This window comes from Coffea eugenioides, chromosome 1 (genome assembly GCF_003713205.1).
Source record: "Coffea eugenioides isolate CCC68of chromosome 1, Ceug_1.0, whole genome shotgun sequence".
NCBI lineage: Eukaryota > Viridiplantae > Streptophyta > Magnoliopsida > Gentianales > Rubiaceae > Coffea > Coffea eugenioides.
The window spans coordinates 18294104-18310249 of NC_040035.1; the positions used below are offsets into that span (position 1 = coordinate 18294104).

Sequence of the window (16146 nt, forward strand, 5' to 3'; positions counted from 1 at the left end):
TCATTTACACAGCCACTGAACATGGGTCAGTCCCACCAGTGAGCACTTCATTTGCATTGCCACTAAACATGGGTCAGTCCCACTAGTGAGCACATCAAATTTTGTTCGGGTCAGTCCCATAATTTAAATTTTCTTGTTGGGGTCAGTCCCCTTTTAAATTTCTTGTTCAGGTCAGTCTCGTTTTAAATTTCTCATCTGGGTCAGTCCCATTTTTAAAAATTTTTTCGAGGTCAGTTCTCATTTCAAAGACGGCAGTCGTTCGAATAGTGGCAATCGAATGACACAGGTAAGTATTTGGTGTCTATTTCTTTGTCTCAAGTTTTTCCAAAACTCAGCCAAAGAGGGGCAAACTGTAGACACCAAATTTTTTATTTTTTAACTTTATTGGTTTAATTAATTTAATTTTACTTTATTTGTTGCAATTCTAGGGTTTTATTTTATTTTATTTTATTATCTATTTATTTTTGTCTTCATACTAAAATTCCAAAAAAAAAAGAGAAATTACGCATGAACGAATGCAGAAACAAAAATTACAGCGCCATTTTTCAACTCCTTTTCCACTTGTTTTCTTTCACTTTTTTTTGCTCCGTCATATGACCATGGTACAGGCCATATGGCTTCATCCATGAGCTCCAAATGCATGTGAGATAATAGCCATGTAATGGCCTGAAATCATCCGAAAATGCAGAAAGAAAACAACATCGTAGATGCTAGGTTTGATTGTCTATATAAGTTATGAAATGAGAGGAGGTTTTGGGGGGGGGAGAGTCTGACGGATGAAAGAAGAGTTATGGGAAGGACAGCTAAGAGTGAAAGCTGGCGGCTGAGGATAAGAAAACAAGACTGAGGGAGTAAGGAAAAGTGGAGAGCAAGAGCAAGGGGTTGGCGGCTGGGATTGGAGGACAGAACCGAGAGAAAGCCGAACGAGAAAAATCTGAGAAAGGAAAAAAGGTACAGCGACTGGGGTTTGGAAATAGGGAGGAGTGGCGGCTAGGATTAGAAAAAGGAGGAAGGGAGATTGAGAGAGGCTATGGGGTTGCGGGGAAGAGGAACCAGTAACCAAAAAAGTGAAGAGAGAGCCGAGAGGGGGCTGGGCGAGAGAAACGGGAAACTAAGGGAAGAAAAGTGAGCAAGAAAAAGCTGCTGAGAGGCTTCGGGTAGAAAAGAAAAGCTTGGGCTAGAGGAAAGGGGATAACAACTCTAAAAGGGCCAAATTGAAGCTCCAAGTCGCGGGTTCGTCAGCGTTTTCCTTTGCGGCGACGAAATTTCTTCGGCTCCATTCTGTGTGACGCCCCGACCAAAGGAGGGTTTCCTTTTATACAAGTTTTGTTGGACAAGCGGTGTAACACAGTTTGCAACTCGGAAAAGAAAAGAAAATTTTCGGAAAAATGCAGGGGCCAAATCCGGCCGAGAATCCGGCCAGATAGCTGGCCGGATTGCCTTGCAGTTTTGAAAAAATTTTGATCAGCCTCGGCCTTGAATCCAGCCAAGAATCCGGCCGGAAATCCGGCCAGATTCCGGCCGGATTGTGACGTGTCACAGCCGGTCAGAAGGTTTGACCGGCTGTTTCCTTCATAAATATCTGGTTTTTGTTGTCTTTTCTTCCATTTTTTGTTCCTGCTCAACCGAGGCCTTGAGAGAAAGAAAAAACTCTTCAATTTTCTAGCTTTGATTTCTTACTCAATCTTGAGTTTTAACCAATGGTTTTGGACAATATTTCACACAAGGGTTTGCTATGGTGGATTAAAGCTTTTGATGGATTGGTTTTGAAGGGGAAGCTTTGGTTTGATTACTCTCTTGAATTTGAGGTAAGTTGGATATACAAGTTCCTTTTGTTCTAGTATTGGTGAATTAATGGTTTGTGGTGGCCATGTGTGTTATATTGTGGAGTATTTTATGGGTTTAAGGAAATATTGATGAATTTCTGATTTATTGGGTATTTTTCTGAGTTTAAATGATTATGCTTAGTTGGCTTGAAATGATGGCTTGAAATGGTGTTAAATGAAGTGATTGTGCGTTAATTGTGATTGGTTGTGGGAAATTTACGCTTATGGTATAAATTTCTGGTTTTAGGGTTTCAATTGGGGAATTTTTCCAAGGTTGGCTTATGAGCTTCTAATTGGCTCAATTGAGGGGAATTGAGGCCCTAATTGGATATGTTTTATCGTTTTCGAATTGTATGAGCAAATGTGGTTAATTGCATGTGATTGGGTTTGTTTGTAGGTTGGAAAAATAAAGGAATTAAGGGGAAATGCTGTCCGATTTTGGATAGCATTGGTGACTTTGAGTTAAGTTAAAAGGCTTGGACTTGAATGATGAAATTGGCTATATTGGACGAGAATTATGAGCCGTGGAGGTGAGTGACCTTAAACTCTTTCCAACGGTACTTTAAAATGTTTCTTGCATCGTTTCTTTGATTGCATATCCTGTGTGCCGGCATATAAGTTCTTGACATGTTTTGGTTCAAATGAGTACTTGGAATTCGTGTGCTGGACCCCGACGTCTCCTCCACCGTTTAATGTTCCTGTAGAGCACCAATGGGCTCATTCTCACTGTTTAATGTTAAATGTTCAATGATAAATGATTGTGTGGAGCGTTGGCCGTCTAAGTACCATGATTTCACTGGCTCACGAGAGAAATGAAAGTGCATTGATTATTGAAGCATGGCATTATTGAAATGAATGATTGTGAACCTGATTTGATAACTGATTTTATTGGTTACTCGCTGAGTTTCTAGCTCACCCCAAAATGTTTTATTCCCCTCCACAGGGCTCAAGGCGAAGAAAGGGCTTGTAGTGTTTATTCATGGATTATCTCAATTGATGGATTGAATTTGTATTTCCTTTTGTGTAATCATTCCTATTGGGTTTGTATCGAACGTTTAGAATTGATTGGATGTGTAATGGTAAAGATTTGGATTTCCTCCTGTATTATAATTGTGATCAAGGATCAGAGTGGTGCAGTGGAAGCGTGGACGCTTCGCTTTTGATATGTAAATATTGGAATATTTGATATATATATTTGAGATTTTATCCTGTATTTGTTTGAGGACTGTAGTGATCGACTGAGTCCCGGCGAGAGCTGGGCAGACGGCCCGTTGACCCCTCTGGTTCGCCTTTGGGGAAAATGGGGTCGTTACATTCTGCACGGCTTTCTTGCTACTCCTTGCGTCCGTCCGGGTTCAGAACACTCTCAGGTAACCATAGTTTCCTCCTTTATTGCTTTGGCGAGTCCCTTTCATGAGAATACAATTCGATGGGACATGAATCTTGAGACATTTTTAGCTGCGGGTTCGGCTTCATGAGCTTTATTGTGTTTGTTATCTTTTTGATGTTTCCATGTCTGCTGTTTTGCTTGTGTTTTTCGCAAGGTTGGTGATGGATTTTAGCAATAAAGGGTATAGGTTGCACAGTTTGCTAGTTTAGAAACTGATTTACATAACTTATATGTTTGGTAATGAAAGGATGAAACCCCGAAGATTGCAAATTTTTTTTGCCGAAAACTTGTTTGCTTGAATAATGAATCTCTGCGATTTTTTTTATTGTTCAAGATCATGCCTTTGATGTTCGGTTGAGATGTTAGCTGTGTTCGGATGGAAAATTTACACTTGACGAACATAGCAATTGCATAGAATCGTGGCTGGAAAAATTGCAGCAACCTTCTCTGAATCGCATCTGCATGATTTCGCGTTTAAACATGAGAATTTCATGATCTCAATTTAAGTTTTGTATGGTTTGGACGCTAAATGTTGCTGTTTATCTGGTTTTAGATTAAGGTTTCTTTTCTGGAGTTGTCAATGACTGGTGCATGAACTTGTTAAAACTCCAAAACATCAAGGGAGTTTGCGGCAAGGGCTGCAATAGGAAAATGCAGAAATGTTTTGATGTTTTGCAACTGGTTTTTCTCTGGTTCGCATTTGTTCCAGTAGTTGTTTTCCTTGCGTTTCTGTGTAGTCCTGAGGATTACTCAAGTGCTTATTTGAGAGATTTTGGTTTGGTGAGCATTAAGCAAGATTTTAGTTCCTGTTTTCCTTTCTACAAAATGAAGCATAGGCGTGTTTGAGAATTCAGTAATAAAAATCATCAGTTTCATTTGCCTTGTTTCTGGTTTGTTTGAGTCAGAGTTTAGCATGAATGTAGATCATTTCTGATGCATTTTGAGTCTGAAAGTTTGTTGGAAGCTCATGGTATGATATTGCTGAAATTGCCAAGTATTTAGGAGTTGTTCCCTTCAAAACGCAGCAGGGAAAGCTGCTACATTTTTTATGCTGTGTTTTCTTCTCTTTAGTTGCTAGTTGAGCTTTTGCACTTCAGTTTCATGTTTAATCTTGTGTTGAAGGAAGGAAATGGAAGGTTTGGTGTTGAGTTTGGGCGCTTGGGTTGGAAGGGCACTTGAATCATGTTCAAATGTTTGCTGGAAAATGTATTTCAGCTTTGCCGAATAAAACTTTTATGGTCTTGCTTTTTTGATTGTCATTCCTTTTCGGTCCCAAGCTATGGTGTTTTGTTTAGATAACAATTACATCATGTTTCTTCTTGATTTGCTTGCATGATGCATTTAAATTGAATAAGGAAATGGCATGAACATGGTTGCGGGAAAAGAAATTTGCTGAAGTTATAGAAAAGTTGCAGCAGTTCATTTGTTTGTTTTTGATTGCAGAAGCTTTCTCACGCCACTTTGCATGAATTTGCATGAAAATGTTTCCAAAAATTGGACTTTGGCCCCCCAAGTTTCCCTTCATTTCACTATGACCCAACCAATTGAATAATGTCCTCAATTTGGTCCTTGGCAGCTTTAATTTTACAACTTTATTGCTTGTTTGCTTCAATTAATTACCACGCTTTATTTAAATTGCACTTAATGCATGAATTTAAGAGTTTTATGACCAAGTGAGCTTGTATTTGCATATTTTCTTTAATTTTCTCAAAATTAGATTGGTGCCCTGACTTTTCTTTGTTTTTGGAGGGTAAATAAATAATTTCACTCCATTAGGGCTCCAACTCAAGGAAGGTATACTCTTCCCTTATTTTCACTTTATTTGACCCTATGTGTCTATGTGATTTATGTGCTTAATTGCATGCCTTTGAATGTTTTCATTTTATTTATTTATTTATTTATCCACTTTATTTGTTTTAATTTCGTATATTTATTTTAATTTAATTTTGTGATTATTTGGGGAGGCAGTTGAATGCCAAGTTGTAATAGTTAGGTATTTATTTTAATTATTTTATTTCATTTCCCCATTTAGCTTGTAGTAGGCCCCCCTCAAATGTAATAGTTAGGGTTTATATTCGCTTTATTTCTTGTTTGTGTGGTTTGCATGCCTATGTGCTATGTGTTACCGCTTTCTTAGGGCTTGGCATCCAGATATCATGATTATGTTATGTGTTTATGTGACACTATGTGTTTACTCGTTTTTTTTTTTTTTTTTTTGGCTAACCCCGGTAAAGGGAAGGGACGCCACCCCCGCTTTAATTCATCATACAAGTCGTGGTACAGAGAAAAGATCAAAGAACCGATGATCAATGGTTAGGAGTTTCGCACCATCCTAAAGGAAGGGACCCCAATGCTATCGAGTCTAACACCACCACGGGCCAGCCGCGGCCAGTCACTCCAGTGCTCATAGAGCTGAACAACTTGATGAGGGTGAGCTACACCTACATTAGCCAACGCATCTGCTACCTTATTTGCTTCCCGGAAACAATGAGAAAACCTAGAAGGGTCCCTAACCAGACTCCAAATCTGCCGGACCTCCCCACGAACATGCCACGGACACTGCAAACGATGTTGAAGAATTCCCACCAAGACCTGAGAATCCAACTGGATGCTCACATCTGTAACCCCCTTTTGACCACATATCCGGAGACCTGTCAAGAGAGCAAGGGCTTCGGCATGGAGACTAGACGTCTGGCCTAAGAAAGCTGAAAATCCCACCAAAGGACGACCCACACTATCGTGTAGAACCCCACCCCCCCACCTAGCCCCGGATTACCCTTGCAGCAGCCATCTGTGTTCAGGGTAAACTCCCCCTCTAGAGCTGGTTTCCAACAAACCAATTTAAACCCAAACCTCCTTCGTGACTGGGATGCCCATTCCCATAACTGCAAGAATGACTGGGCCGCAACCCGTTCCTTAAGCTCAATTTCAAGCAAAACCTTGGCCTCCTGAAAGATAGCCTGACAAACGGAGCTGGATTGCGGCTGAATCCCTTCAAAAACTGCACGGTTCCTCGCCTTCCAAAGATGCCAGCAGATGAGACTCGGCATAATATGAAAAACAGCCTTCCGTCGCCTCGAGCTGGGCGAGGCCAACCACCAAGAGGCAAGGCGGGCCCGGACGTAAGGAGCTGAACTTGAGATGCCACACAACCCCTCAAAAAACCCCCAGACTGCCTCGGCAACCTGCCCCGTCGAAAAGACATGTTCAAAAGACTCGGCCGCTGGATGAGAACAACATCGACATTTGGAAGCTGATTGAAACCCAAGCGTGTGAAGCACATCATCCAAGGGCAGCCGGCCCCATAAGAGGCGGCTCATGAAGAATGATACTTTTGCCGGGTGCGGCCTATGCCACACCGAAGAAAACATAAAAGAAGAGTTACCAACCGGGCGTACCTCCTGATAGGCCGAAGCTAAGGAGAACTTGCCAGATCTTGTCGGCATCCATACTACCTCATCCGCACTTTGTTCATTGGGAACCGACTTACTCAGCACCACAGCAATAATATCCCTTGGGAGCACCTGAGACAGAAGCTGGGCATTCCAGCGACCCTGAATGATGAAGTCCCGGAAAGATAGATTCAACACAACTGGAGCCCTGAGAAACAAAGCGCCACACCCCAGCCAATTATCGTACCAAAAATGACACGACCCATCCTGAACCAGCCACACCATGGAGAGTTCGGCCTGTCGGCTGACATCCTGCATCCGCCTCCAAATCGCTGAAACCAATGGCTTGCACTCCGCTTGGCAAGGATGAATTCCCCGACAATACTTTGCGCGCATGAAGGTTGTCCAGAGAGACGACCCTGTCCGAAACTGCCACCATAGCTTGTATGAGAAAGCAGTATATACATCCTGGAGCCGCCGAAACCCCACACCCCCTTCCTCCGGTGGGAGGCACAATTTCCTCCAACCCATCCAATGGTACCTGAAGCCCTCGTCCGACGAGCCCCATAAAAAGTTGGCACAAGCTCTCTCAATGATTCGAAACACTGCTTTGGGCATCACTGCAGCAGAAAGCAAGTGGACTGGAATAGCAGAAAGAACATGCTTGATCAGAATGAGCCTCCCCCCCGAAGATAAAAACTTCGACTTCCAAGACAAAATTTTCCCCATCACCTTTTGACACACCTCCGCAAAAAAACTCGTCTTACACCTGCCAATGTACAAAGGGAATCCTAAGTAGCGGGTGGGGAAAACCTGGCGCGAGAAACCCGTAATCCGCTCAATTACCCTACGACGAGCCACAGACAGGGAGGGGTGGACCAAATATCCACTTTTGTGTGCATTGAGCATTTGCCCAGAAGACCGCTGATACGCCTCTAGTACCCTCATAACCCGACGAAGGGCTGTTGCAGACCCATTAGCAAGGATTAACACATCATCCGCAAACGCCAAATGGGTTACCCCCGGGCAACCTTGAGGAACCGTAAATCCCAAAAAAGATGACTGGGCCGCCAGATTATTCAGCCCTCGTGAGAGGACCTCCGCTCCGATAACAAATAATGCAGGGGATAGCGGGTCCCCCTGACGGAGTCCCCTACAGGACTTGAAAAAGCCGTGTGCCGCCCCATTGATCATAACTGAAAACCAGACGTTTGAAATCAGACGCCAAACCATGTCAATGAAACGTTCGCCAAATCCAAACTTCCTCAATACCCCAATCAGATGGAGCCAGGAAACCCGATCATAGGCCTTGGCCATGTCCAATTTGAGTACGACATTCCCCCCTCTCGACTTTTTCCCGATGCCCGCAACAATTTCTTGGGCTAACAGATAGTTCTCCACAATGTTTCGGCCCCGGACAAATCCCGATTGCTGGGGGGAGATCAACTTTGGCAATAGTCCAGCTAACCGGTCCGCCAAAAGACGCGACAGAACCTTATTAATGAAATTACACAAGCTGATTGGCCTAAAATTAGAAAAATCTTGAGGATTGGGAATTTTCGGAATAAGGGTAATAGAAGTCGAGGTGATAAATCGCGGCAACTCTGCCCCACAAAAGAAACTCACCACGGCATTATAGACATCCTGACCAATGACCTCCCAAGCAAAGGTAAAGAATTTACCCGTGAAGCCATCCGGCCCTGCCGCACTATCTCCATCCATGACATGGATCACCCTTTTTACCTCTTCCATGGAGGGAATATTTTCCAAGCTCAAGTTGTCCTCCCGCGAAATGGTAGGCGGAATCAACGGCAGCAGCTCAGAACTAGGCACCGCCGACTCTGTAAACAACCCAGAGAAAAATCGAATGGCCTCCTCGGCAATGTCCCCATCCTTATCTACCCAAAGCCCCGCCGAAGTCTTGATACGATGAATCGTACCCTGAACCCTTCGTTGCCTAACCACTGCATGAAAGAACTTAGAGTTCCGGTCCCCGTGTGAAAGCCATTTGACCCTCGCCTTTTGGCTCCAAAACTGCTCCTCTACTGCCAACGCATGCCGAAAATTTGCCTGCGCCTCTTGCAGGCCAATGTGAGCCTCCTCTGACTCCGTACTCTCCGCCGCCGCTTCTGCTTGCACCATCCGGAGCTCAGCCACCTTAACATTATCAAAAATATTTCCAAAGGAACTTTTATTCCAATGCTGAATTGCCCTCCGTGCAGCTAAAAGCTTGGAACACAGCACCCGCCAGGGAGACCCACTAACAGGCGCCTCCCAAGAAGAGCGGATCACTTCCAACAGTGAAAGCGAAGAGGTCCAGGCATTCAGGAATCGAAAAGGCCGAGGCTTATTATCCTGACGAGTAGCAAATGAGGTTTACTCGCTTTATTATGCTTTTATGAGGTTATAATTAATTAGTGACGTTATCACACTAGTCCAACGCTAGTTGTGATTTTCTTGTTCGATTTCTCACTAGTCCAACGCTAGTGAGAAATGTAGAAATATGGGCTAGTCCAACGCTAGACCCTTAGGAGCCCTTCGCGCGTTAAATCATGATTGTGTGATAAAATCGCTTCATCTCATGCATGTCTTTACTTTCTAGGGACTCTTTCACCATGTTGAATGACACTTTCCTTATATATGTATACCCCTTCCCCCATATTTTCCCTTATATATATTCCTTACCCCTTTGTATGGAAACATGACATTAGACTTGCATTTCATATAAGCATTAGAACTAGGTTAGTTCATTTGCTTGATTAGATTAGGGAATAACCCCTTGAGTATGGGATATGGACGAGTTTGGCTTTCTAGCATTAGCACGCTCGTATTCCCTCTATTAAAGGGAACATTGAAGTCACGAATATTAGTCCCCCGCACCCGACATGATGCATTCCTTTAGGTCACGTATATTTGTATAATTATTTTTACTTTTTCTTTTCTTAGAGTCTCATATTTTTGCATTATTCGTGACCTCTTCAAAGAGTCTTTATTGGGCGTCACAATTAATGTGACTGGTACCAAGTGAGCTTTGAAGAGAAATTTTGCCCCCCGATAGCCCCTTGGTCTAGGGTTTGCATTCATATAATACATCCAAATGTGATAAATCTTTAGGTTAAAATAAGAAAATCTTTGACTAAATCGCGCAACTAGCCTTGGCTAGGTTGAGAGGGTGCCTTGGACCTCGTCCTTGCCTTCCCTCTCATCAAACGTGGCTCTCGAACACTTTCTCTGATTTTTGTAGACTTAGGAGTCGTTTAAAAGGGTTTTTCTATAATTTTACTCAAAATTTATTTTTTAAGGTGACTTGGTACACCTTAACTCAATACCAAGTGGCGACTCCATTTTTCATTCAAAAACACTTTTTAAACTGTATTTTGGGTCAAATCGTCGCATTTTCATGTCCCATTTAGACCCGTGTTTTTTCATTTGCTTTTAAATCAAAAATCCTTTTTCAAATCAAAAATCAATCCAAAATTCACTTTTTAAACCATTTATTTTTATTTGCAAAAAATGGGGCGCGGCACTCACGAATGTTAATTTGAATTTCAAAATGTGAGGAGTGGCGAAGAGACATTCGAAAATGTTTCAAAGAAGCCCGAATGGAATAAAAAAAAAAGTTCAAGCCGAATCGGGATCCAGATTAGGAATAAGAAGCAGTTAAACACAGTCCATCATGGTCAATATGATCAAAAGGATTGGTCCGTGATTACCATTAAAGGGTCAAATCATGACCATTCAGACGAGGAAGCAAAGCATTAAGGTGGTTTTCGTCAGTATAAAATGAAGCCAAAAGAAGAGTTCGCCACGAATTGGCAAGGTGCTCTTATTATCAAAAAGATATTGCTTGGTGGAGCACTTGTTTCCTCAGCCAATCAATTCGGAGATGTATAAGAAATTTTCATCTGATAAATGGAAGTTTCCTTTTAGGGTTAATGCGAAGAATGGAATGAAAGTTAGGCCCTCTTCCTTTCCAATTAAACATTTTATCCCTAGTTATCCCTTTTGAACCTTCAGAATAAATTATTTCGTTTGACAAGCCCTGAGAATCGCAAACCCCACACTGGGGTAAGTTTGAGCCGAAAGAAATGGAAATGAAAGACAAGAAAAAGAGTGAACCTCAATTAAAAAATAAACTGGGGCAAATTTTGAAAAGTTCAAAGGAATGGCAGAAGGCCAAAAGAAAGGAAATGAAAGAAAAGAGAACCTCGACTAAGCATGAACTGGGGCAAATTTTGAAAATTTCAATGAAATGGCAGAAGGCCGAAAACGAAAAAGGAAGAAAAGAAAAATGAAAGAAAAGAGAGCCTCAATTGAGAATAAACTGGGGCAAGTTTTGATTTAACCCTAAAATAGGGTTGGCACAACAATGCGATCTCAGATCATTTAAACCATTCATAAAATCTGCCTTCAAGCCTTAACCTTTTCTTATCACCCCGCCAGACCCCATTACAAAAGCCAAAAGTCCTGACTTCCGTTCTTTGCACCACCTCTTTAAGGAAATTTTCTTAATCAAATGACAAATATTGTCAATACATCTTCGCCAATTTGCAAGGGAAGGTTTGTCGCACTGATGCCATCATTTCTTAAACACATTTTGAATTGATGAAGGCTATCGGCAGGATTGGTTCATTAGTGAAAACCGGAGTATCACCCAAGAAGAAAAAGAAAAAGAAAAGAAGAAAAAGAAAGGGAAGAAAAATAAAAAGGTGAGGATAGCCTTAGTGAAAATCCGAAAGGGCACTAGGGTAGGATTTTATAAGGAGAAGTAAGCTTGGATTTGAAAGGCTAGTGACTCAGTTCGTTGAAATTTCTATTCACCTTGTGGTTCGGTTGCCGACATTGAATTTTGGAAGGATGATATCCAAAGAGTCAACGGTGATAATTTGTTTGAGATTAAAGGGTTTTGGATTACCCAATATAAATTGTTAAGTTTACAGATTCATTTTTCTTAAATTAATTTTTGTTTTCAAATCACGGAGATTTTCATCATTGATTGTGTAAATATAATATTCTTTCATTTGTTTCATGGTCTCATTTATCTTTTGGATTTATCCAATGGCAATCCTTGTGATTTATTGGAATTACCTGGATACCAAGTGTCTTATTAGCATTGGAAGTCAAGAAGATGGAATGTGATTCGAGGAGCGAAGTTGGGTCAACAATTTATCAAATGGCAACCCCTATGATTGACTAGATACCAAGGGTCTTGTTAGCATTGGAAGTTGAGGAATCTTGACACAGTTCACAGAGTAAAGTGAAGTTTTCGCTATATCGGAAAAACGTCCAAGTACTCATGTTTACACATTTCTTGAAAGTAAGATTGATCGGATGGTGGTGGCATTATCTATCATTACCATTATTTTTACTTTTTGTAGGTCCAATGGTCCAATAACAACAAACTGGGGCAATTTTTATATGACTGTGGAGTATCACCCAAGAATTGAAGGGTTCGGACCAAAGAAGAGATGAATCAAAGTTTTAAGGAGGAGCAACCCTGCCATAATGCAAATCAAATGATCGGTTGCACAATAAGTGGTGGAGACTGGGCAAAATTATTCCTGGAAAAGTTTCTCCCAAACGAAAAGGAAAAAACGGAAAAATCAAAAATTAGGTTTAACTTCTTATTTCTTGAAGAAATCAATTTCAATCTCAAATTTTAATTTCTTGTTGGCGAGTCTCAGCGTTCGCCGCGCACCCTTCTACCTCCTTTCTTGACAACCACATTTAATTCACTGACTTCAACCACCATTAGCATCGAGTCTATCTCACTAACGTGTGCATTTTTATTCAACCACCGTTAGCATCGAGTCTATCTCACCAACGTGTGCATTTTTATTCCACCACCGTTAGCATCGAGTCTATCTCACTAACGTGTGCATTTTTATTCCACCACCGTTAGCATCGAGTCTATCTCACTAACGTGTGCGTTTTTATTCAACCACCGTTAGCATCGAGTCTATCTCACTAACGTGTGCTTTTTATTCTACCACCGTTAGCATCGAGTCTATCTCACTAACGTCTGCATTTTTATTCAACCACCGTTAGCATCGAGTCTATCTCACTGACGTGTGCATTTTTATTCCACCACCGTTAGCATCGAGTCTATATCACTAACGTGTGCGTTTTTATTCTACCACCGTTAGCATCGAGTCTATCTCACTAACGTGCTTTTTATTCTACCACTGTTAGCATCGAGTCTATCTCACTAACGTGTGTGTTTTTATTCAACCACCGTTAGCATCGAGTCTATCTCACTAACGTGTGCGTTTTTATTCCACCACCGTTAGCATCGAGTCTATCTCACTAACGTGTGCGTTTTTATTCAACCACCATTAGCATCGAGTCTATCTCACTAACGTGTGTGTTGTTTTTAGTCTATCTCCGTTAGCATTGGGTTCATCCCACTAACGTGCCTTTCTATTTCTGATTTTCTCGACAGGCTCGGGTTTAATTCCACTGACCGATTGTCAAGGCATTTCATTCATCACTGCCACTAAACATGGGTCAGCCCCACTAGTGTACATTCCGTTTAAATTTCCTGTTCGGGTTAGTCCCGATTTTAAATTTCCTGTTTCGGGTCAGTCCCGTCTAAATTTCTTGATTGGGTCAGTTCCATTTTAATTATCTGGTTCGGCCCAGCCCCGCTTTAAAATTCTCATCTGGGTCAGTCCCATTAAAATTTTTAATGAAGGGGTCAGTCCTCATTTCAAAAGTGTCAGTCGTTTGAGTAGTTTGTAGCCGAATAACACAGGTAAATATTTGGTGTCTACTTCTTTGTCTCAAGTTTTTCCAAAACTCAGACAAAGAGGGGCAAACTGTAGACACCAAATTTTTAGTATAGTTTTATTTACTATTTTTGTTTTCATGTTAGTTTTTATTTACTTTTAGTCTCTTATTTTTTATTTTATTTTTAGTCATTTTAGCATAGAATTTATCGAAAAAAGAAAATCATTCACAAAAATATGTTTTATTTCTTTTAGATTCAAGTTTACGGTTTATTAATTAAAAAAAAGGAAAAACAAAACAAAAATTTTTTTTTAAAAAAATTTAGCATTTCATTTTTATCTTTTTATGCCTAGTTTTGCTCATTTTATTCAATTTTAATTAAGTTGTTATTTTTCTTTATATTTTTTTATTATTAATTAACTGGAAAGAAAAAGAGAAAAAAAAAAGGAAAAAAGAAGAAAAAGAAAAAGCTGTTTCATGCAAGAATCCAATCGGATGGCCAAGTGAGAAGGGCTGAGCTGAGGTTTACTGGTGACCATTGAAATGAGGGTTTAGGGTCTTCCACTTGATATAAAAAGGCTGGGAAAAGAAACGCAGCCAGGGGGAGAGAAAAAAGGGTGACGGCAGGAAAAGAAAAGGGAGAACTAGAGAGAGAGAGCTGGGGGGTAGCGGCTGAAGGCCGAAGAGAGGCAACGGGGGTGTGAATCGAGAGTGAGAGGAAGGACTGACGGCTAGAGAGGAAGGACTGACGGCTAGAGAGAAACTAAGCAAAAGAAAGGAACTAAGGCTGGAGGAGGATAGAACAACGGCGGATGAAAAGAATTTGGGGAACGACTGGAAAGAAAAATAGAAAAAACGGAGAGGAAGAAAAGCTTCAAGTTGCGGAGGAAGAGCTTCAAGCAAGAAAAGGCTGAACGGAGGAATCTCACTGTCATCTGCGACTGTTCTCCGAAAAATCACTGCTAGACCCTATCAGAAAGTAGCTCTGTAAGATTTCTTCTAGCCTTTTCCTACGGATAACTTTGGTTAATAAATTATGAGACCATGAGAACTATGGGTCTGTTTGATGTCTAATGAATATGTGTTATCGCTTGGTTTGAGCCTGTGAATATGTTAAGAGTTGCAATGGTTGTTCTTCGCGTTGGTCCATGGTCTACTACCCAAAGATGTTGCCTTTATACATTAGATCTTCTCGGTTTAGCAGTGATTCATAAGGGTCGTATGGAGTCTAATGAATGTCAAGTTCTTGTTTACAGTTTTTGTTTACCTGCTGCAATTTTGTCCATTCGGTTTGGCTGCCAAAGTTTCCGTTTCCTAGTTATGCATGTTCTGTATCCAGAATCCTTTGAGTGTGTGTCAATCGTGATAAAGTAGTGTTTTTCATGCTTTGAAGTCGGAGAAAACGTAGCTAACGAGTCATTTTGCTGTTGAAACTCATGGTTTTGTTTTGAATCCTATGATTTATATGAGGTTGGTCTGTGATTTAGCTGGTCTGCCCATTCGAGTGAAATAAGGTATAGGGATTTCCTTTGCAAAAAGAGGATTTTCTTCAAAAACCAGATCTTCTGAAGGAATTCGAGCATCTCAGTTCCTTTGTTCTTTATCTTACATTCAGTCATGCTCTAGTTCTAACTCTCCCTCTTGAGTGTTTTGAGTTTCTTTGATTGGGGAACTCCTGGACAAAAGCCATTAGTTTACTTTCATTCGTAAAACCAGAGGGAGGTGAGCGAAATTGTTGCAAATGTTCCTTTCACTTTGCTGCATTTTATGCTCGGATGATTTAATTAGATCTTTTGGGGTATAGATGATTGTGGTTGAGTGAGATTAATAACATGAGTTGAAGGTCTTGCATTTGTTTTCGGTTTGTTGCATTGATAGACCTTACTTGGGCCCTTTCACACGAACAAACTTGGAGAGAATAATAAAACATTTTTGCAGTTTCAAATCCATAAGAAGCTAACTGAATCCAGATTTCAGAAATTCCGTGGCTGAGTTTTTTTTTGGGTAGAAAGTCTAGCTCATGTTTTCACCATTTCAAGATGGGTTGTGTATTGTGTCTTGAATCAAAAGTTGATGTTTTTCCGGGACGTCTTCAATTAGTTGTCAAATGCTGCATGTTGTAGAATGAAGAAAAACAGAAAATGCAGAAATCTTCTTCGTATGCATGCATGCAAATCTTCATAAAAATTGCACTTGGCTCCCCTTAGTTTCTGTCAATGCTACAAAAGCCCCATTATATTCTAGTTTCTTGCAATTAGGTTCTAGAGTAATTGCAATTTGAACCATTACTTGGCCCTTTCTTTGCTCTTGGACCCTTGAAGTTCCCAAAATGTTAAATTGGACTTGAGTGATTGGTTAATATTTGCAATTGGGTCCTTGGTAGTTTTTCTATTTTAAAAATTTGATCAATAATTTACTTTTCTTGGAAATTATGCAATTATTTGATTTCATTTAAGTTGCAATTGGGAGGAATTTGGTGATTTTGTTTATACTTTACTATTTAATTGGTGCCTTGACCCTTTTATTATTTTGAAGCTATTTTTCCTTCATTTGATTACCATTGCAAGGGAGGTACACTCTATCCCTTATCTTCACTTTACTTGACCCTATGTGTCTATGTGATTTATGTGCTTAATTGCATGCCTTTTGAATGTTTTCATTTTATTTATTTATTTATTTATTTATCCACTTTATTTGTTTTAGTTTTGTATAGTTATTTTCAATTTCGATCATTTGGAAGGCATTGAATGCCAAAGTTGTAATAGCTAGGGTATTATTTTATTTATTTTATTCCGTTTCCCCTCTTAGA

General features: G+C 40.6%; 1 protein-coding gene across 1 annotated transcript in view; it reads right to left on the minus strand.

The window, feature by feature from the left end:
• Positions 1-5529: 5529 nt before the first annotated feature.
• LOC113768668 overlaps positions 5530-16146 on the minus strand; it is a 59949-nt gene continuing 49332 nt past the window's right edge. The window contains exons 2-3 of the mRNA XM_027313122.1: positions 5993-8963; positions 5530-5921 (exon numbers count right to left, since the gene is read on the minus strand). Of these exons, the coding sequence (XP_027168923.1) occupies positions 5530-5921; positions 5993-8963 (3363 nt within the window). The remainder of the gene's footprint in view (positions 5922-5992; positions 8964-16146) is intronic.